General features: G+C 37.8%; 1 protein-coding gene across 1 annotated transcript; it reads left to right on the forward strand.

Annotated features, from left to right (window-relative positions):
- Window positions 1–246: 246 nt before the first annotated feature.
- On the forward strand, window positions 247–22,523 carry SLC35D2 (solute carrier family 35 member D2). Its single transcript, XM_013198778.3, has 13 exons — window positions 247–524; window positions 2,488–2,521; window positions 4,433–4,519; window positions 7,267–7,334; window positions 9,467–9,538; window positions 11,120–11,188; window positions 12,250–12,352; window positions 13,679–13,771; window positions 14,799–14,866; window positions 15,652–15,730; window positions 17,597–17,679; window positions 18,324–19,962; window positions 21,427–22,523. The coding sequence occupies exons 1-12, from the start codon at window positions 382–384 to the stop codon at window positions 18,424–18,426; spliced, it is 1,002 nt and encodes a 333-aa protein (XP_013054232.3). The 5' UTR covers window positions 247–381; the 3' UTR covers window positions 18,427–19,962; window positions 21,427–22,523.
- Window positions 22,524–22,634: the final 111 nt, after the last annotated feature.

The raw sequence follows: 22,634 nt of genomic DNA on the forward strand, positions 1-22,634 counted from the left end.
TCCCTCCCCCTCCCGCCCCCGCCATTTCTCAACATTTTGGTTGCTTATGGGCAACTGGAACACACCTGTGCTCCCGTGGAACCCTTTTCTGAGGAGATGGGTTAAAAATAAAGCAGACCGGTGCCAGGCTTTGACAGGCGCTGCCTTGCTGTGAAGCGCAGAGCCGCCGCTTACAGCTCCGGGCTGGCGGCGGCTCCGGGGGAGGGCTCCGCGTACCCGGCGCCGCCTCAGCTCGCTCCGCCAGGGGACGCCCTGCGGCCGCCGCCGCTCGTCCGGGCGGTCGGGCGGCCCTTCCCCGCGGGCCGGGCCGTGCCGGGCCGTGCCGTGCCGGCTGCCCCGAGCTGCTGCCCGGGGCGGGGCCGTGCCCGCCGCTCGCCCGCCATGAGCAGCGGGCAGGCCGCGGAGGGGGCCCCCGCCGCCTCCCCCGCGGTCTCGGCGGTGCCCAGGCTGCTGTCTGCCCTCTTCTACGGGACGTGCTCCTTCCTCATCGTGCTGGTCAACAAGGCCCTGCTCAGCGCGTACAGGTGAGCGCCCCGCGGCTCGGCACTCCCCAGCAGTGAAGGTCGGGGCCCCGCGGCCGAGCGACTCCTCGGCTGGCGGCTGCCAGCTGTGATCCTGCTGCCGGTGCTGGCAGTCACGCTGCCTTCCTGGAAGCGCCTCGCTTTTATAAGGTAGCCGAAGATAAAAGCTGCTGAGCCCGAGAAGATCCCCGAATTGTAAAAACACCTTTGACGTGGTGGGGAGGCAGTCCCTTACCGAATCACAGACCTGCAGCAGCGAGCTGTTCACCGTTAATATTCTTCGCTTAGTTTGCTTCGTTTTTGCTGTCTTTTAGCTCACGGTGGGCCAAGAACAGACACAAAACTGAACACGCAGAAAAAGGAAAAAAAAAATAAATCTAGCTGTTACTTTCTAACATGTAGGAGCTGTATATTGTGTCTCCCAAAAAATGATCTGTGAGGCAACTTACGGTTTTGTTTCCTAGTGGTTTTCATCCTACAGTCTGCAGCTCCCTGTAAATCCCTGGTGTACCTCTGGCACGTCCACGACAGATAATCAAAGACAGCATGGCCATCACTAAACCTGAATTTTGTACAACGAGCTTACGGCATTGCTGGGAACTTCTAGGGCTCTACAAGACCAAAAAGATTTGGAGAAATCTGTGTAGTACATGTGAACGAAGTCTTCACATCTATGTGTTGCAGCTATAAGTACAAACTAAAATACAGTTTAGATGTCACGTGATTATAAAGTCCTGTTTCTTCTGCTCTTTTTTTTTTTTTTTTTTTTTTTTTTTTTGGGTCTGCTAATACCTGCTTCCTGGAACCTCTTTCACTGCTGGCAGTTCTTGTCCTTTATTTGTGTTATGACTCCAGTGTCCCTAAGGCCTTCCTGCTGTGCTTCAGAGTGTTTCTTTCTTTTGTTAATGCTGTGTTCCTGTCCCAGTGGTGCTCACTGGAGAGATACAGCGCACCAAGCAGCTCGTGGTAGCCTCTGTGTTAAATCACTGCAATCTCAAGGAATTTGTGATAATGGAAAATTACAGAGCTCATTGAGAAGGTACACCCCTTATTGGGCATTTGTTTGTACAGGTGTGCACAGAGGATGAAACTGATTTTATTTCAGATTCCCTAGATGCAGATTTGTGCGTGACCATCCCTGACAATGCAGTCCAACAAAATGCTGCATGGCTCTTTGGAGGAAGCAACTGTTTGTTAGGTTTGGGGAGCTCCTTGGCACCTGAGGATTCTGGTCAGGGAGGCTCCAAACACATCGCTGGTTATAACATAAAGGAGACAACCATACTAAATAATTTATTTGCTCGAATTTCGTTATGCATACAAAAAATTAGCTGTTGCTACTGCATTTTTTTTTTTCGATGTAGATTTAGGGGGAAAAATGGAGACTCTCAAATTCTTGGGGTGTCCTAAAGTTTCTGCTTTCTTAATGGTCAAGCATCTGTGCTTTGAGCAGGAGCCAACTGAAAGGGTACGGTAGGAATTTAGCCATTTTAGCAGACAATAGGTGTTTCTACAATATTTACATAAGATTTTTTTTTTTTACAAGTACATATTGTTAGTGTGTTTGGACTGTGGAGATAAGCTTCCAGGTTAGGGCAAGTGCAAGAGGTTTAGCTTACTGCACAGTGTATGTGAGGCCACTCAAAAACTTATGCTTTGTTAGAGTTCTCCAAGTATGTAATCTTCACTCAAAATACGCCAAAACTAATTAGCTCTTTAGAACTGATCAGCAATGCATATTTGGTATCATTTTTATGTGGCTTGCATTTTGCTGCACAAATACAATATTAGGACTCCAGTAAGTGTTGCAGATCCTGAGCTCTTCTTAAAGACTGGTCGGTCATCCGCATGTACTAAATTTAAACACCTCTTTTACTGTTGTTGTTGTTGGGTTTGGTTTTGTTGGTGGTGTATTTTTGTTTGTTTTTGCTTTCCTCAGTATTAAATGTCTGTTTGTGCTTTTCAGCTTCCCATCACCAATGTTTCTTGGAATTGGACAGGTATGTTCACAAGTAAAACATTCTATATATACTTACTATTTTGCAAGTTAAACTGTTGTTAACATAGAGATACATCTTAGGGGGGAAATCTCTGTTATACTGCACTGCTTCTTTTGTTAGATGCCCTGCAAGAGTACTTAGTTTTAGTGAGTTGGAGGAAATTTCAGTCCAAGTCAAAAATATTGGCTAGGAAGAGTCACATAAAGAACTGGAAATTACATTTATTTTCTCTCACAGAACTCAGCAGTTAAGAGATACGGCCTCCCAAACTGTCAAGATTGCTACCAACGGCTTAGATGCTTTTAGAGTCCTGAAGTATTTGTGGAATATGTGTAGAGACACTGCCTCCCTCTATCTGTAGACAAACAGTATTTCCTTATAAATTTCTTCCACGTTCTCCATCAGTTTTCTGGTAGGACTACCATACACTTTTGGTTCTTAGCTGCCTTATCAGCTCGTGGGCAATTTGCAGCGCCTCAGCAGAAATACTTGCTGTTGTAGTTAAGCATCGTAGTAAAACCAAAGTACAAGTATTCGTGTACATGGTCCATAAAAAGGGAGTGTGTGACCCTGCAAAGGGATGGCTCGGAAAGATGGAGCTTTATCTCAAACATCGTTTAGGCAGATACATTTAAAAGAGAGGATTTATTTTCTGCCAAGGTTACAAGCTAAGAATTAGTGAGGAAGAGGGAAAAACAGGTCTGAAATCTCTGCTGCATAGTGCTGAAGAGATTAAAAGGTCTTGTAAAGTTTGCTATATGAGAGGGGGAAAAAAAGGCCGTTCGATACATTCAGACTGCTCAAACAACTGTATGTCTTTGGAAAGCTCATGTTTCCGTGGAAGCCAAAGAATAGAAATACTTCATATTAAGGGCAATGGTATGGCCTTTCTTCTTTGCAGAACCTAAGACTCAATGGCATTCCTTTGTGTTATTTACCAGTTCTTCCAAGATTTCCCTAAATGCTTTGAAAAGAGCATGTAACATGATACAATACTTCAGTCACTAGAACATGACTCCACCCCGTCCTTGTAGATAGACAATTATTTTATTTTTGTATTTAAGATTTAATTTAACATTTTTTTCCTCCCTGTGGCCAGCATTAGTCTTGTGAATGCTCAAATACTCTCCTTCATTCTCACCATACCTTTATTACTTATTGTTCACTTTGCCAATAGACTGATCAATGCATGCCCCCCACGCCTCCCTTCCAAAAAAGCTGTAGGAGTGGTTCCTCAGACTAAACAACACTCTGTGTGAAAATAGCATGATTATGCTGGGATCATCTCCTTAATTTTCTTGGCTCCTTAATATGCACATTTTTTTTCACAAGGTACAACTTTTTTTTTTTGAGCCATAAAACTTAGCTTATATATATTGTACTTTAAATAAATAACAAGCAAAATCAATGAGAGTAAAAAGTTACTCCAGTTTATTCACTACATGCTGTGCTGTTGAAAGAAGTACATAATACATAACATCTGCCTATTGCTCTACAGTTACCTTAAAGGAGCTATAGCGAGGTGAGGATCAGCCTCTTCTCCCAAGCACCAAGTGATAAGACAAGAGGAAATGGCCTTAAGTTGTGCCGGGGGGGTTAGGTTGGTTACTGGGAGAAGTTTTTTCAGTGAAAGGGTTGTGAGGTATTGGAACAGGCTGCCCAGGGAAGTGGTTGAGTCACCGTCCTCAGAGGTCTTCAAGAAACGTTTAGATGTGGTGTTTAGGGACATGGTTAACTGGTGGACTTGGCAGAGCTAGGTTAAAGGTTGGACTAGGTGATCTTGGAGTCTTTTCCAACCTGAATGATTCCATGGTTCTGTCAAATGCATAGATTTTGTCTTTAAAGCAGTTCTTTCATCATACATTATGGTTTTGTTCTTACATTGCTTTTTTTTTCTTTCTTTTTATTTAGATGGCAGCTACTATACTTATCTTGTATATATCAAAATTAAATAAGATTATTCACTTTCCTGACTTTGACAAAAGTATACCTGTGAAGGTAAGCATTACCTAGGGTGTGATAGTAGTAAGAAAATGTTACCTTCTGTAATGGCTGTCTTTCTGCAGGACTTGAAAATTGTTTTCTTAATGAGACAAGACACAAAAGGAGAACAGAAAACAATTTTGCATTTTTTTAATCAAGTGTGATTATCTGTGTCTTTGTTTCATTCAATATTGGATTAGATGATTTCCATGTCATTGCAATATTCTTGCCTTCTGTCTGCAGAGAAATGTACTGTAATTTGGTTATGCAATACATGGGAAAGAATGAGGTACCTTCATACAGCTGGATGAACTTTCCCAGATTCCTGACGTACTTTGCTGGATGTGTACAGCTCCCTGCAGGATCAGTGGGAGATCTGTGTCTATAAGAGCAAATTTTGATCTAGTATACAACACGAAGAGAGAAGTTCTGCTTGGAAATTTGAATGGGGCATGTAATATAGCAATAGAAAAAGATTATGTCAGAGACCAAAAACCCAAATAGCAGTTCTCTCCAAATGTAAGATTTCAGCTTAACAGAAGGTGTCAAAATAATGCTCATCAAAAACAATGTAGGTAGGTGCTAGCTGTATGAGGCAGTCCTTAAGTGTGTATGGTCCAAAGAGGCAGGATAGAGAGAATATGAAGGAGTATCTTATATTATCTCAAATTGGGAGCTAGGATCTGAAATGACTACAGAAATGAAATTGTTGCAGAATATTGGTCAGTATTTGCTCAGAGAGAGAATTAGTTCCCAGGCCTGCTGCAGAGCTCAGCTATTCTAGCTTTTCAAGCCAGCATCTCCATTGCAGCATCTTGTTTTACTAGCAGGGTGCAGTTTACTACAATGCTGTGTGTTCTTAATGCATGTTGAAATCATTGGGGTTTCTGCACTTAGAAATCTTGTAGGAATATCTGTGCTGTTGATTATAAGATGGACGATCCTTTTTTTTTTTTCTTAATATGAATGAAGAAGGTTTCCCAGTGAGTAGTTCTGAATTCCACTTGTCAAAAACTTTTTGAGACCTTGAGAAATTTCTTTCCTCTGCATCCTCTATCAATCCCACTACTCTCCTTCCCTGCCGTAACCTTTACATTCATGTCAGTACAAGGGCACTAAAAAAGTACAGCATCCTTTTTATTTTGTCCTAATAATATCTATCCTTTGGAAGACTTTCCTGGATATGCTAGGAGTGGTAAACACTGCAGCATCCAGGACTTGCACGTTGCTTTTAGTGCTGGATATGACGAGTCACAGTGAGTGAGCTGAACCTGTCTTGATTTCTTTACTTTTTAAAACATCGTTTGACTGACCTGTTAGCCTTTAACAGCTTTTGCTTTCACTTACACTAAGATTGTTGTTGCTTTTGACTCCCGAATGGTCTCAACGCTTTCAGCTAGAGTTTTAAAGTAGCAAAGTGCTTACTTTTGCAAGAAAACTTTGGAGTTCTTGAAAAACTTTTTAAAGTAAATATTTCACTGATCTTTGATGATATGAAGTTGATTGCAATTTTTCCTTCACAACTGATGACTTCAGAGGAAAGAAAACGTAACGTCAGCTCTGTTTTCATCCTATATAGAGACAGATTTCTACATAAAAGCCTGCTGAAGAGGTAGTATATAACAAAATTTTTGCGAGTTCATGTTGACGGGGGAATATTTATTATGTTACTGATACTCCTTTAACTTTGAACTCTCAACTTTAGATAACTATAGCTAACTTCAACTGTACATTACTCCTCTTTGAGGTAAAGAAGGGCAGAATTTGTAACATAGGTAAAATGCAGCCCACTCTTGTATGTTTTTCTAGCACGCACAGCTTTGAGAAGACGTACCCTGTGACAAACACGGTGTCTCTCAGCACGCGTGTACAGGCGTACCAACACCAGCTGTTGCACACGTACGGACAGGGGATGAGTTTTGTCCTTCTGGCATTTCAGCTCCACTTGACTGATAGCAAACAGGATTAGATGTGCACACTACCTTTGTCCCCACTGATTACTTTGGCTGCTTTTAATCTTCTGCAATTTTTCTGCAGTGGGAAAATGACAGCTTTGAACTGCAGCTGACTATTGCGTAGAGATCCGTGACTTTTTGTACGTTTTCTTAAGGCTCTGAAATTCTATTATTGTTTCTCTGTATTGAGTTATGGCCCATATATTTCTGTGAGAGTCAGTCTCATTATGCTAGAAGCCAGAAATGGTAAAGCTTGATTTACACCTAAATATTTATCTTTCATTTCTAGTGTCTCACATAGCGTAATTCATTAGGTAGATCTAAAATAATGTATCTTCCAGAGATACTAATTTATGTGGGGTACCTAGAGAAACATGAAATATTTATAGCTTCCTTTTTTTTTCTTTTTTTTTTTTATTCCACTTGCTCTCTTGCTTATTTTGTTACTGCTATTAATATTACTTCTATATGTAAAATCCAAACATTAGGTATTAATCTGAGAGTGACAGTAATTAAAATAAAATTGATTAAAAGTGACTCTAAATGGAGTCTGAGTCTCGTTAGAGATAAATTGCTACCGTTCCAGTGAAATCAGTGAAGCTGTGGTCTCGAATGGTCACATGAAGAAGAGCTGTAGACCGGTTTGCAGCAGTTACATTTTTTCCCCTTAAAACAAAACTACCTTCTTTATTGCTAAAACTTGCTAAACCACATCTAATATTACAGTTCTCAAATTTTATCAATTAAAGTTTCTCAACAGTGCTTCAAAACATAATAATCTGAGTTGTGCTTTTAATTTTATCACAGTTGTTTCCTCTGCCTCTGATTTATGTTGGAAACCACATAAGTGGATTATCAAGTACCAGCAAACTCAGGTATAGTAAATAGAAGGTATAATACACTGGCTTTTACCCTTTATTTTGTGGGGGTAAAAAGCACTGAAGAAAAGTGTTGCGTAGGGACTTTAATGCAAATGATGTCTGTCTGTCTAAATACCAGATACTACTGTAGTGTCTTATAGTACTATAGTAACTTACCCAAGCATCTGACCTGTTTACAAGTTGTATGCTTCTTTTAAGGGACGCTTAGAAAAAATAAATCACAATACTCCTCTGTGACAATGAGAGTGCTTTATATATTTTCAGGGTCCTTTCCCCTCATACTCCAGTGTCATTTTTCCTGGGTGATCTATTGACAGGGCTTGAAAGCTCTAAGACTTTTTTGAAGGAAGAGGGATGTGGGAAAGATTTGTATCATGATGTTGTTGCAGGTTGTTTAGGACATACCACGAGACGGAAAAAATACTGTGGAGTGGAAGTGGTGGTGTTCCCCTGCTAAGCACAAAGAGCTGGCTGTGGTTTGGGTTGGAAGGAACCTTAAAGATCACCCAGTTCCAACCCCCTGCCATGGGCAGGGACACCTCCCACCAGACCAGGCTGCCCAAAGCCCCATCCAGCCTGGCCTTGAGCACCTCCAGGGATGGGGCATCCACAGCTTCTCTGGGCAACCTGTGCCAGTGCCTTGCCACCCTCTGAGTGAAGAATTTCTTCCAAATCTGTAATCTAAATCTACCCTCTTTTAGTTTAAAGCCATTACTCCTTGTCCTATCACTACCCTCCCTGAAAGAGTCCATCCCTAGCTTTGCTGTAGGCCCCCTGATCCATGAGAGGTGCTTCCATGCTAGTGCTATAGAAGTACAAATTATATAGAGGAACTGCTGTAGGAGATTGAATGACAAAATTTTCTATGGAAGAGGAGTGCAGAATCATAATGGCTCTTGCAGTATCTGAGATCACTGCAATGCCATTGCAGCTGTTTTTTGTATGTTATTACAGGCTACTGAGGATTTGACAGTAAGCTAAACCAAAACTGAGAATTTTTTAGGTTTTAAGCACATCATAACTTTGAGATGCTGGGAGAGAGAATACGTTGCTTTTTCTCTAAAGAATTCATTTTCTTCCAGTAGCAACATTGGGCACCTGATCCTGCAACACTGTTGTGCACACTCTGAAATTGTTCCTCTGAAGTGTCTGTTCAGGCAAACAATGCCTTCAGCAGCACTGTTCCTAGGAGTGTTTAAGCCAGTGTGAATACAGAAGTAGTTTCAGTTCTGTGGAAGTTAGGTTTGTGGGTTGTTCTTCCCCTAACTGTAATTTTAAATTTTAAAAACCTGCAACCTGCAGGTGATCCTATGCATAATTTCCAAATGTCTTTTTCAAAGCGTCCAAAATCAGTGTTAGGATTTGTAGTGTTTATTAATGCAGTTGCTAGTGGTTATCTTAAACAGAGGATTAATTTTTCCAGATGGCCATGCTCTCAGGTTTCTGAAGTGTCATATGTAAATGTTTTCTCAAATTAGTCAGAAAGGTTTCCAACTGTATCACTTCATGTAGACCAACAGTATGTTGTTCCGAAGTAGCAATTTGTTTGATAGTTTGTTTGATAGGATCCACCTTTCATGATTCTTGTACACTCCGTTTTCTTAGGGATTTATTTTACTTTTTTTGAAAGTACAGCTTGTTTACCAAGCCTGTTTGCTTTGTGTTTTATATTTGTTATGTGTTTTCAGAGACAGCTTTATTTCTTGTCTTTTATGTTTACAATAGAAATGATTGTTACTTACCCTGCCTGTGATTTCTGTAGAAAGATTTATTTCACAGGGAATACGTTAAGTAGAAAATAGCCCTTATGTTCCATTTCACTGGTGTGGAGGGACTTTTTAGAAGGTAGCCAGTTGCAAACTGTTTTACAAACTGGCAAACCTTGTTATTTTCAATGATTTGGTTATCTAATCTGCCTCTAATGTCAGACTGACATTTTTATGTATAGTAAGTGGTTGGGAATTTGCTTGCTTATTGCTGGGGTAGTTGTTTCATCCTCTGCTTCCTAAAACCAGATAAGAATTAGAACATAAAAATGCTATTAATTTGAAGCTGTGCTTGGATTTTTATTAATTTATTATTTATTTATATTCATTTATTTATTATTTATTTATTTATTTTGACAGTTTGCCGATGTTTACAGTGCTCAGGAAGTTTACCATTCCACTTACATTACTGCTGGAAATCATCATACTTGGGTGATTTTATTTTATTTTTTTTCATTTTAAGATAGCTTTATTTGAGATCTATCAAATAGATTACTTGTGGCATCTCATCAGGATACGGAATGAGTGATTTTTACTGTCAGAGAGAAACAAAGAAAGTGTTTTTATGTTGCTTTTATCTGAAGACATAGATACACTGTAGTGAATACAAGAGAAGAAGCGTGCACTTTTCACAACTCATTCTCTTGACTGTTGCACAAGAATCAAGTAAGTGATCCGTGATTCAGATGCTTTTTTTAGTGAGGACAGATCCTTATGTCTCAAAACAGTGATGATAGTATGGTACTTCGCTTATGCAGAGTAGCTTGATGAGTCAAATCTTAAAACATGCCAGTTTAGTGAAGCAAAATATGTGCTGTTAGGTCAGCAAACTCTTTAATTATAATTACAAGTTATCTTAAATGAGAAATTAAGAACTTTCTGCTATTGCAGCTTGGAATCGCTAGTTTCAAGTGTACTGACTTGGAAGAATAGCAATATAGATCTATAATACTTTTTCTTACCTCTAAAGTTTTACCCAGAAGGCTTGTGTTTGGGTGAAACTAAGTCAGAAGGGGAAAAAGAGCTTGCTGAAGCAGTATCCAAGCAACATGAGAGTGATGGTTGGGGAAAAGCTTTTCAAAAAGCCCCCAGTTAGATAGTCATCTCCTTTTGGTTGAAGTATCTCCTTTTGCTGATCAAAATCAATTTGAGTCATATTTGGGGGAACACCTAGATTCTTTTCTAATTACACATTCTCACAGGAAAAGCAGAAGTTTCTATCTTCTGTTGGCCTGAGGATTCTCTCAAGCAAGTGAGGAAAATGTGAGTCAGTTCGGTTGCAGGATTTCTCCAGGAGCATTATGCTTTTTTTTTTTTTTTTTTTTGATGAATCTTTTCTCAGAGGCCTGCTCAGGGCTGGGGGCTGGCCTAAGAGGCATGGGAAGGTCTGTAAGACGCATTGCAGCATGTGTCTTACAAAAATATTTGAGACATTTATAAATAAAGGAATGTACCTATAAGAAGTAAGATAGTGTTATGGTATGCTTTGCCCTACTCTGTGTCAGCACTGATGTAGGCATACTGAAGAATATCATAAGCTTCTGTGCTTTCCACTCCAGATGAAAATCTTGTTTGATTTCAGAAATAATCCAGATAGTCTGCTCTACAGCATTTTCCCTATGAAAGGTGAGATGACAAATTGCACAAGAAATATATAGTGATCTTTTTTAAATGACTTGAAGACACTGAAAAAAGTCCCATATGAACACCAGTACAGGATAGGTTGCAATTTACTCTAGTACTGATACTTTAAACCTTTAATCTTTACTATAAAAATTATCTAGTAGCAGAGTACTCATGATGTTTTTACGATCTCTGTTCTCAATGCCAAAATCTGACAGTTTGGGCCATAACTTCTCATAGTCGACCACATTGCTTCTGTAAGGTTTTCCGGACTGTGCCCTCCTGTTAAATATTTTGTGATTACTAATTGCTTTGGAACATTTCAGTCAGAGAGACATTTAATCTCCTCTTCAACTAATGAAAACGTGAACTGCCTAATTTTGTCTACAGAAAACGGTACCCGCTGAGCATTATCATCAGTGTATTTGCCATCGTTCTTGGGGCTTTCATAGCAGCTGGGTAAGGTTTTCATTTGTGAAATATGTTTTCATTTTGTTTCATAACATAAGTCATGTTATAAGAGGAGGGGCAACAGGAGGAGTTTCTTCCTTGTTAAGTGCCAGATGACCCTAGGTCGATCCATGTACTCCGAATGAAGTTGACTTGGATAATCTCTCTACTGACATCACTGGGACGTGCAGGAGTACAAAGGGAAAAATTGAACTCCAGCTGGAAGTATTTGGGTGCTTCTTTTTCCACCCCTAGCTTTTCTGTGTTTGCAGGATCATAAACATAGCAGGTTAAACTGTGTAAGAAACACTGCCTTCCTTTCATAGTAGCATTGTATTTTAATAGTTTCAGAAAAATATGTTTGTTCTGGGTAGAAAGAATGTTCTTTTGGTTGTCAGATTTTGTTTTGAGTTAGACGATGTCTACTTTTTTATCACATTGAGCAAGTTCAAATATGAGATACGTGCACAAAGTACTTATCTGTTAGTCTCCCTTGTTTTCTTTTTGTTCAAAAATTCCTTTACTAAAATGGAAATGTAATGTGGTTTTTTTTATTTTTATTTTTGGCTTTACTGTGTACAAAGGTAAATAATTTCCGTATGGTGTGACTTGGATAGAGCCATGTCCTATTAAATAAATTACACTATATCCATGAGGTAGCTAGTCAAAACAGAAAGGATGACAATATGTCTGGTCTGACTGTAAAAAACAAATAGATTTTATTCCATAGCTACATTTTTGCGTTAAAAGAAGTAGATAAATACGCTCAGAAATAATTGATCAGGTTGTCATGTTTGAGACAGATGGAATTTTTCACAAAATGAAAACTGAACTTTTCCTGCTACTTCCATACTGAGTTCTGGGAACTCTCTGATGACTCATTTGTGATCGTCCTGTGACTGGAGAAATAGAAAGTACCTTGACATGCAAAGGAGATTTAAAGCAAAGCCTGTTACTTGAATGATTTCTCAAGATTTACATTTCCTCATTTATGGTAGTTCTCTAGTTAAGCAAGGTAGTATTACACGGTATAATATTTGTTTATTTACAATATAGTATATCTTTTCCAGGTCTGATCTGTCTTTTAATCTAGAGGGCTACACCTTTGTATTACTAAATGATATCTTCACAGCAGCAAATGGAGTTTATACAAAGCAGAAAATGGATCCAAAGGTAACTGAGGGGTGATTAGGTTGAATTTAACATTTTGACAATATAGTTACTTAGTATATGACTTTATGAACATTCTGTATGCTCTAGTAAATAGTTCTATTGCTTTCATATTTCACTTGATAGGTGAATATATGCATCATTAATACAGAACAGCCTGGGAAAAAACTCATAATGAGTGTCTGAGAACAGGCCTAAATAAGCAGCATGTTTTATTTTCTCTCAGGTCTTTTAGGCAAACTTTGTGGGGACTTTATAATGTTGCTTTTGTTTTAAAAAAATCCAAGACTAAAGCAAACGATGTACCTGTAAGCTTAATTTATATCTAAGGATTTAATTATTTGACTAGAAACACTTTTAAGTGACATTTACGTAAAATAAACCTGTGGGGAGGAACAGAGACTTGTCCAGTTTAAGTCAACAACCATCACAACTGATATCTTTGTAGGCTATCCAAAAGCAAGTCTAAACTCAACACCAGTATGCCAAAGAATTAAGTGATACCTTGATACATTATATGCTATATAAATGCCGAGCAGACTACTCTTTAAGTTCGATGCCATGAAAACAGCAGTCTTGGAGATGTTGAATAGAGGTTTTGTCATTGACTTTTATGGGTCATTCTGCACAGTGGAAATATGTGTCTTTTAATAATCTCAGAATTTGCACTGAATCCAGACCCTGCATTTTTCTTTGAGAGCAGCACTTAATGGGCTCACAGGTTTCTGCAAAATACAGGGTATAATTTTAAAGCAACAACTAAGCTGAAGAGTTTTGCTGAGTAGTATGACTGAATCTGGAGGAAGGGAAGGCTGTTTTTTCATTCCCCTGATCCTCCTCTGCCTTTCTGTCAAGCAAATTAACCTACAGAATGTATGGCACCCCTCAAGCTGCTTGAGGTTACAGCAGTTACCAGTGACTGCAGGTACTACGTCTAGGAATCAGGCTTAATTTTCCTGTTACACTAGCCCCAGGGAGCCACCTTGCCCTGTGCCTTTGGGGTGAATATGCACTAGCTGAATGCAGTCTAATACGAAGCATCTCTGGACTGATGCCTTGGGAAGTTTATGTCTAACTACTGCTGTACAGAAACTTTTCAAGGTCTAGCAGAACAGTAGTATTTTTCTGAGCATTCAAATGGACTGAAATGGAAGCTCATCTTAGTCCTAAACACCAAAACCAATGATCACAAACTTGTCTTTTAAATTGTAGTACATTACCTTCTAGCTGCTCATTTACAATAGTGTAAGAAGAATTGGCAGAGCAGTGTTTAGTTTTTTTGCTCTCAGTTGTCTTGTATTTTCAAACACCATGTTTCATTTTTCACAGGAGTTGGGAAAATATGGTGTCCTTTTCTATAATGCTTGTTTTATGGTGGTTCCAACAGTTATTATTAGCTTTTCTACTGGAGACTTTCAGCAGGTAAGCAGGGATATTCCATATATCAAATTGATAACAGTATTTAATTGTATTTAATTTTTTTTAAGGTTGTGAATTTATATTTGTTTATTTATTTATTTATTTATTTATTGAGAGGTAATCCTTCCTCCATGTTAGTGGTTAGTATTTGGAACTATGTGACTTGGACTTACCCTTTACAGATGAGAAAATGCAATTATTCACTCTAAGGTGAAGCTGAAGCTGCATGATAGCTCTTATAGAGTCACCATTTAAAAGTAATATATGACAGGGGACTCACAGCTGGAGCAAGTGGTTGAGAATCCAGCTGTACCATGTGGTTTGCCATGTTCTCTGAAAAGAGGCTGCAAATACGAACACCAGATGATTTCCAGTTTTTCTCTCGTTATGATATTCAGAAGAGATTCTTGTTTAGTCTCAGTCTGGTTTAGTAACCTGCATGCTACAGTCTCATCAGACTATAGCATAACTCTCCATAGGTAATTATAGGACAGTAATACTGTAGGCAGTGTGTCCTGGCAAGTAATGTAGCAGACCAGGAGATTTGTGTTCTTTTTCTGGCATCCTCACAGATTTGCTGAGTCACTTTTTTCTTACCTGTAAAAAGAGTCTGAAGATTTGTATTCCCTTTTGGAATTCCTTGAGATTTGCCCCTGAAAATTGCTACAGAGCTTATGGGTCTCATAAATCATTCCAGCGTCCTTTCGTTGCAAGTTGTTGTGCCCTGAACACTCGTGATTTTGTCTTTGTGTTCTTATAAGTCTGCTTTCACTGGAAAAATGGTCATTCCCTGAAAAATGATGTGATTTATATCTATTTTGTGTGAAATGCCTTCTTGTCATGTTAATCAGTTGTTTCTGAAGTTAAATGTATCAAACTGTTTCAAAAGTTACATAAACCTTTTGTAATTATATTATAAATCTATTTTGTGATTTTTCACTTTTTCATATTAATTACATTATATATGTATTAACAGTTGGTTATACAGCACACAAATCTCTCTCTCTCTCTCTTTTCTTTGTTTAAATAGGCAACACATTTCCAGCACTGGACAAATTTTTTATTTGTCTTTCAATTTCTTCTTTCCTGCTTGTTGGGGTAAGTCCAAAGGGCAATCAAGTAAGACGTTTTAATGACAGTGTTTCAAATTGCAAATCTACATTGTAAAACTTATGAATAAGTTATGTTAAAATTCAAAGAAAATGCATTTCTCCCCCAGGTTTCTCTCTTGCTTTTAAAAGATTTCTAATAGTGTAAATAACTGTTTCAGTACTACCTGTGTTGTTGCCCTCACAAGTACTGTGGTCAACAAGATGACATTTACGTTTTTAATTTCTGTACTCAGTATCCCTCTCCTAGCCATCTATTGTGATTATCTGACTAAATCTATGCAGTTAATAGAATGTAAACAGTTTAGTATAGGAACTGTTTCAGTACATTTGTTCTTTAAAGTACCTGGAAGAGTATGGGGCACTCAGAAGTAATGAAACAATGCTTTTTTCCTCTTGGAATTGCAGAATTAAAGGAAGAATAGAAAAGTGAGTTGGGTCCTATTCTGCTCTTTCACATAGCACCATCCAAAGGGTCAAAATACTTTTACATATTGACATTTAAGAAGCACAAAGAACAGAAATGACTGTGCAAGAGCTCAAGCAGCTTATAGAAAGACTTCATTTTTTCAGCTTGTATTTTGAGTAATCTGTTTATGCACATAATTGACTTAAAGTACAGATCAACAAATCTTTTGGGGGAGATAGAACAAGTTGGCATGAAGATCCCAGCAGAATACTAATCCTTGAAAATTGTTGAACATTTCTAAGAATTGCTAAAATTCTGAGCTCCCTGAGAGGAACTTAAAACATTTTTTCTTTTATTTTCTTTAGGTTTCTTTTGATGTATTCTACTGTCCTATGCAGTCATTACAATTCTGCACTTACGACAACAGTAGTTGGTGCCATCAAGGTGAGTAATGGATTAGAAGAGAATGCTGAAATAGAGCATTGCATCAACACTGGTCCTGATTATGCTTTGAGCTGGAAACTCAAAACGAGGGCTAACACTGAGACACTGCTTGTGCCATAGCTGCATTTTTACATTTTGGAAATCCACACTAGAAAGTCACCTTGTTTTCTTCTATTGAAAGAATGTGTAGATATACTCTGGAAAGCAAAGTGAGTATTGATTTATTTTTATTTTTCCTGTAAGAGAAACGTGAACCAGTTTTAGTTAAAAGATGTGCATTTAATCACATTTAATCAGGTACTGTCACCTGCTGCTGTTCTTTTTCAAGTTGCTGTGAGTTTGTCAGGGTAGCCTAAGCAAACCCATTGCAAACTGATACAGACTAATCCATGTTCATTTGGGGTTGAACTTATTTTAATAGCTTCTGATCATGGGGTGCTCACAGATGAAAAATAATGGCTAAGCCATAGTAACAACTGTAGTAAGGAGTTTATTATGTTAACTTATGTTAACTGTTAAGCATTATGGTAACTGCTTCATCCTCTGTGTGGGAACTTGTATTCTAGCTGAACAGACTATTTCATTTTGGTTTATATAACTTCTGGTCAATTTGATTAATATTAAAACAAGCTTGTCTTAAAAACTGAACTTGGTGTCCTCATAGTCTATTTTCTCTAACCCAGATTAAGTTGAATCCAGTGCAACTTCCTTTGTGTTGATGAGACCAGAGTGTCTGATCTGGGAAGACTGCGCAAGCACCATTTTGTAGGCCAGTTTGGAAAGGAGCAGAAAGCTTAACCCAGGAGAGTTTTAGTAAAAGATGAAGTTTGTGTGGTTGTGGGCCAAATAACTATCAATATCCAAACTAGTTTAGGCATAGGAATAACAGTCATCAGGGTTGTCCCTTGAGTGGGTGACTAATGAAAACACTACCTCCAGCATAGCAAAATCCGCAAAAAGAAGATGGTAGTTTTCTTTCTACAGTTGTTTGTCTGTTCATTTGTTATTTTGCTTTTGGAAAGCTGGTAAGAATAATCTAGTAGTTTTTCCTTCAGGTCCTGAAGGCTTTCTTTCAAATTTTACATATCAGCTTTGAACCACTAAGGTAGAGCAATGCTATGTCTATTTTCCGAACTATAATTACTCTTTGAAATGCCTTGGTTTGCTTTAAAGTTGAGAAGCACTTCATGATTCAGTAGTCCCCGGTAGAAATCAGTAGAAATGATGTCATTGTTCAGATTAGCTGCTAAAACATCTGAAACCAGCAAAGCACTGGTAAAATGATCACACAGTTCTACAGCTTTCCTTCGTTCTGTAGAGGGCAATTTCAGATTCCCAAAACTTGATGAGGCTGGTAGTGGACTCTTTAAACTGTGCCTGACTTGACTTTGAGCCAAGTGCTTTCAATGAGCTTTTAGTTGGCAAAGTAAGGAGGTAACCCTTTTAAAGCAATAATAAAAAGCTTTTATTATAACTTTAAAGCATACTTTTTTATGCTTGAGAACCTGAAACCTGCTAGTAGTAAGAAGTGGGATTTGAAATGAGCCTTCCAAAGATTAAAAGGAAGTAAATTTTCAGAAAGTAGCCTTAACTCCATTTTGCCTAATGTCAGATAACTAATTTTCGTATTCTGTTTGTCTCTTCAGAAAGTCACTCTCAGTGCCTTGCCTCACATTTAGAAGATACACTGGTTTTATTTTCTGTTAAATTATCCATAATAATAACATCCCAGGAAACTAATTTAAGCACTAATTTTAGAGTGGCCAGCAACAGAGCGTAGCTATTTCCTTAGAAAAGTAAATTAATTTATGTTCTTGGAGATGTCAATTGATTTCAATAAATTCATAGCTTTTGTTTTCTTTTCAGAATATATCCATCGCTTACATCGGAATGTTAATTGGTGGAGATTACATATTCTCTGTGTTGAACTTTATAGGCCTAAATATTTGGTGAGTAGAACTCAAATAGCCATTATTAAAGCTGAAGATTTCTCAGTGAGATACGGTTTTATGTTTTGTTTGGTTTGGCCCACTTGGGTGATGCAGTTTGGAAACAACCGGCCTGAGGAAGCACTGCCTCAGAATGTGAAATTCATTACAATTAGTTATGTTTTTTCATATTTGTTTTCAGATACTGAATCTTATCATGGTAGGATCTTAACTATAGAAACATGCCTACAGCTTTACTTTTTTTTTTTTTTAAACTATCCTTTTTTATGAGTAGTTTTGGACCTGATCAGTTCTGTGCTGTGAGGCTTCCTAGGGAGAAAAAAAAAAAAGTGTTGTGGGAAACAAGAACACTGACTGAATGAGTTGTGTTCATTGAACATGAGTTACGATTCAGAGTTGTGATGGTTTGTATTTTGATGAACTCTTGCACCTGCTTCTATGAACGTGTTGAAGCAGATGATAACTGATCTTCGTAGACTCAGGGCTAGTTTCTGACATGGCTTACATAGTTCTCAGGCACTCCTAATTTATGGTAGCTGGCATTCCTTAATCCTTTGGAAGGACGAGTAAATACCTATAAAGTGACCATGTGTGCATACTTTATCAAGAATCTTTGACATCTGTGTTCATTCTCTTTTCTTTAGTATGGCAGGAGGACTGAGATACTCATTTTTAACTTTAAGAGAAAACGGCAAGTCTGCGCAATCTGGGGATGAAGAGAATGCACTTCTCGAGTCAAAGTGTTAGTCAAAATACCTGCTTTGAAAGAGATTGAGAACTTAAACAAGTATATGCTGGAACATATTCAGAATGAGGAAAAAAAATCTACCTCAGTTACCACAGATCTGCACACATCTCATTGGTTCAGAAATATTTTTCCACACCATATTTTTTACGCATGGACAAGTTTAATTTTTAGCTTCTTTTTTTTTTTAAAAAAAAAAAAAAAGAAAGAGATAATTTATAGGAAAAAATGCCATACATGAGCAAATCTCAAGTTGTGAATTTTTTAATCCACTTGGACTTTGGTGCTCTTTGTACCCAGAAAAATCTGTTAGTTCTGCCTCAGTTTCTGCCTCCTCTTTGAGGAAGAACTCCCTGCAAGGATCACAAGGTTTGATTCACCATTTCCTTGTGCCATATGTAATCTTTGAAAGCAATGAAGAGACAAAAGATGCTTGTTGCTCGGAATGATTTCACTTATGCATTTGCTCTTGTATAAGTGACTGTAGAAAGTATGGGTCAAAGAAGAGATGTGCCCCAAGATTGTTCTGTGTACAAGCGTTGACTGAAGAACTCAGGATATGGCCTAGTGTGTTTGGTATGCACTGTGTAGACATTCTCTCTCAATCTCTTCCTCATTCTCAGTAACATCACGGCATTCTGCTGCAGTTGTCACTGTTGTTACAAGTGAATTGTCGTAACTTTGCTGCAGCATTGAGGAAAGAAGGAAACTGAGAGATGCTCTTCTAATATTTAAAAATATTTTTTTTTTGTCTGAGCCAGTACCAAGCAGGTAATTTTGAGAGATAACAAAGGTAACTCTATTTTTGTTTAGGTACAGTCATCTTTTTATATCACAGTCATCTTCTCCAATGTTTTGTCTATAATTACTATTTAATGCTGCACAGAAGTGATGTTGCAAATTACAAGAGGGAAAACTGATTGATATATGGAAGTCTAACTGTTGTGTTTCAACGAGAAGAAAGGATCAGTGTCATTTTGCACCTTACATATGCAGTGAAAGTTTTTTGGTACTAATTTATGCTCAAAATTCAGAGCAGGTAATCATGGAAAACCCAAGGATTTGCTACACTGGGCAAGGCGAGTACAGTGGTTAAAAAAAAGTCTGAACTCTGATGGTTTCTGTTATTTGGCACAATAAAAGCACTGCTCTATATCCTTACTTCCTTCTCTGAAAATACAGCAGGTAGTGTTTACTTGCATTTCTGAGGTTGTAGTGTTTAGCCTTTGAAAACACCTTAGAAACATTGCAGCACTGGAGGACAGCAGAGCAATTAATCTTGTTGAAGTTTTCAATTCCATACAAGCATGAGCCAAGATTTTTTTTTTAAATAGTCAAATTAAAAGAAGTTTTTGGAAGACCTTGACATAGAACCAGAATGATGTCATGACTTGTATCCCAGTTTGAATTAAAATACAGCAAAACCTGAAAGGCATTATGTGATGTGTTACACTTGAATGACCAGACTGGATTAAATCTAACAAACCAGAAGCTTCAGGGACTGCCTCCGCTGCCGACTGCCTGCATGGATTCGAATGGTAAGAGGAAGAGTGACTGCTGATATTAGAAGTGTTTTTACACAGTCAAAGTGGAAACAGAAGTCTGGTCTATACAGTTTCTCACAGCAGGCTATGAGAATGACCGGGGATTTGGGCAGTCTGATCTAGTGAAAGATGTCCCTGCCCGTGGAATGGGATGATCTTTAAAGGACCCTTCCAACCCAAACCTTTCTGTGAGATGTGACTTACATTGTCTACCTGTTGAGGAGCTGGGCAAGGGATGGGTTACTAAATATATTTAAGAGAGATCTTTTGTTTTAAAGGATTTCCTATGTACGTAAAAAGCTTTCAGTATTTTGATTGTAATACTAATGAATACATAATGGCACCTATTAAATAAGGTGCAGTTTCCCCAAGGGAACATCTGTGTGCATTTAATTGATTAATATTTTGCTGTACATTTATAAACAAACAGATACAGAGTGTAGTTTCAATTAGTTTTTCATTTCTATGTGAATGGACAAATGTAATGTTTTCAAGTACACATGTAAGCATAAATATTTGCTTTCTATAAGATCAACTTCTGTACTATAGTTGAAAAATTTTCATTAGTTCATTCCGTACTGTAGTGGAAATGATTTTATTTCATTCGTTATCGGTATCATGATTTTGAATTCCTTCAAGCTTGGGCTTACCTAAAATACAGAACTGGCTCTCAGTCTTTATGATTACTCAGAATGGTTAAAAAGATGAGGAATCGTCAAAATTAGGTATTATGTAGAAGAGCGTGCAAGTGATTGCATCCTTTCACAGATCAATTCAGCTTCAGTCACTATTTCTCTTCTGTACCTGCAGAGATAATATTGTTCCAGTAAATGTACTGGTTGAAACTCTGGGAATATGGATTCAACCAGACACAATTTTTCATGTTAGAATTTAGACAATTACTGAAATGGCTATTCAGAACCTCCAGCTAAGCAATTATTTCTCTCAGTTAATAAAGCAGTAATTTAAAACTGATTTATCGTATGATACATCTGTAGGTAATCCTGCTCTTACTTTTCTACAGACTTCACGTTAGCTTAATGTAATATTACAACAGTCATAAAACTATGACTTCTTTGCTGTGTGAAGCTTCAGTTTCTTTCTTTTGGAACAATGCAAAAATGGTTACAGAAAACTTTAGTCTACAGAACACATATTTAAGTACTAGTATGTGGCCTAGTTTTAAGAAATAATGGAGTGACTTCTGAAAGTCACATTCCCTTAAAAAAGTGCCTTATGGTCACATGCTGCTAGCTACAAAGCTTGATTTTCAGAAGTCACTCCCATACTTCTAAAATTTAAGTTCTACAAGTGACAACGTGTGTCTACAAGGAACTTAGGTATGGTAACACAAGAAGAAGAATAAAAAACTTCTGAAAGCAAGTTTAAATTAAGCAGTAACTGGGTTTGAAAGGAACGTTGGACTGTACATTAACCTGTTCACTCTTGGTTTTATAGGATTGCTTAGCAGCAGACTAACTGTAGTGGAATGAAATGAAGAGAGAGAAATTACAGTGGCTGTCAGAAGAAGCTTTCTAGCCATACAATGTGTAATGTCCTTGCAGTGATTCCTGTGAAAAGATAAAAGCAATACCTCGGGGAACAACAACAAAAAAAAAAGTAGACTGGGCTGGATGAACAATTCCTTGAATTCAAAAGGACTTTTTTTTTTTTTTTTTTTCTTCTTGGATCTCAGCCTGATTTACAAGTATTAGGCCCAGCACAACATGTATTTCAGACTTGTAACCAGTCTCTGGAAAAGAAAATTGCAAGGGAGTGTTGGCAGAGCTGGAAGTGCAAAAGAGAAGACCTATAGCTGTGGACTTTGTGATTCTGTAGTCAAAAAAGGTGTTTTGGTTTGATTTTTAAAAATTTATTTGAAGGAGATATTCAGCACCATAGTTGCATATGAAAAGACATAGCACAGCTTGTTCAGATTTAAAGTTTTCCTTGAGTAGTGAATGACTCTTTGGGGAATTTGTGATTGTATGTAAATATTTAGGAGAAATTTAGTATTCAGACTGTTTTTAAGACTGGCCTTACCTGTGGAGTAAAATGAGGTGTTAAGGTATAGAAAACAGTATGAATTTTTAAGGGAGCTTAAATATCAGGAAACTGGATTGTTGTTAAGATAGAATGTTTTTTATATCATTTTGTTACAGTTAATGTTACATTCCTTGTGATTCAGGCATCATCTCTTCTCTTTAATTCATCTGTGTACTTTGGTTTTCTGACCAAAGGTGCCAGTAGTGTGACATTTGACATACATTGCTGCTCTTCAGTTGAAGATTTCTGAGTGTCAGAGATTCTGGTTGAATTTTAAAGATGTTTCATATTAAATGTGAAAGAATATCGTTGAAGTATATACACAATTTTTATTTTGCCTTATCCTAAGTGTATGTATAACCATCAGTGTTTCTCTTCTCCAGTTTAAGTTGGTCTTTGAAGTATGAATAATATTTCAAACTGCCACTGCAAAGAAGAGTAAATGTTTCTGTGCCTTCCCTGAGATTTTCCCTGTTAACATTAAAACAAACAAACAAAACAAAAAACAATTTGTGTGAATTTAATTAATTTTATTTTAATATCACTTTGTGTTTTCAACTTTCCAAAAATTTCATCTTGCATTAAGGTACTGTTCTTGACGCTGCTTTTTAGCCTGATGG

The sequence above is a fragment of the Anser cygnoides genome, chromosome Z (assembly GCF_040182565.1).
Source record: "Anser cygnoides isolate HZ-2024a breed goose chromosome Z, Taihu_goose_T2T_genome, whole genome shotgun sequence".
Classification (NCBI taxonomy): Eukaryota; Metazoa; Chordata; class Aves; order Anseriformes; family Anatidae; genus Anser; species Anser cygnoides.

What these genes read in the sequence shown, in the direction of transcription:
- SLC35D2 (XM_013198778.3), top strand. Translation starts at nt 382, where the DNA reads ATGAGCAGCGGGCAGGCCGCGGAGGGGGCCCCCGCCGCCTCCCCCGCG. An exon ending in AGCAGAAAATGGATCCAAAG is followed by an intron (nt 12,353 to 13,678) that starts GTAACTGAGGGG and finishes CATTTTTCACAG; the next exon opens with GAGTTGGGAAAATATGGTGT. An exon ending in CAGTAGTTGGTGCCATCAAG is followed by an intron (nt 15,731 to 17,596) that starts GTGAGTAATGGA and finishes TTTTCTTTTCAG; the next exon opens with AATATATCCATCGCTTACAT.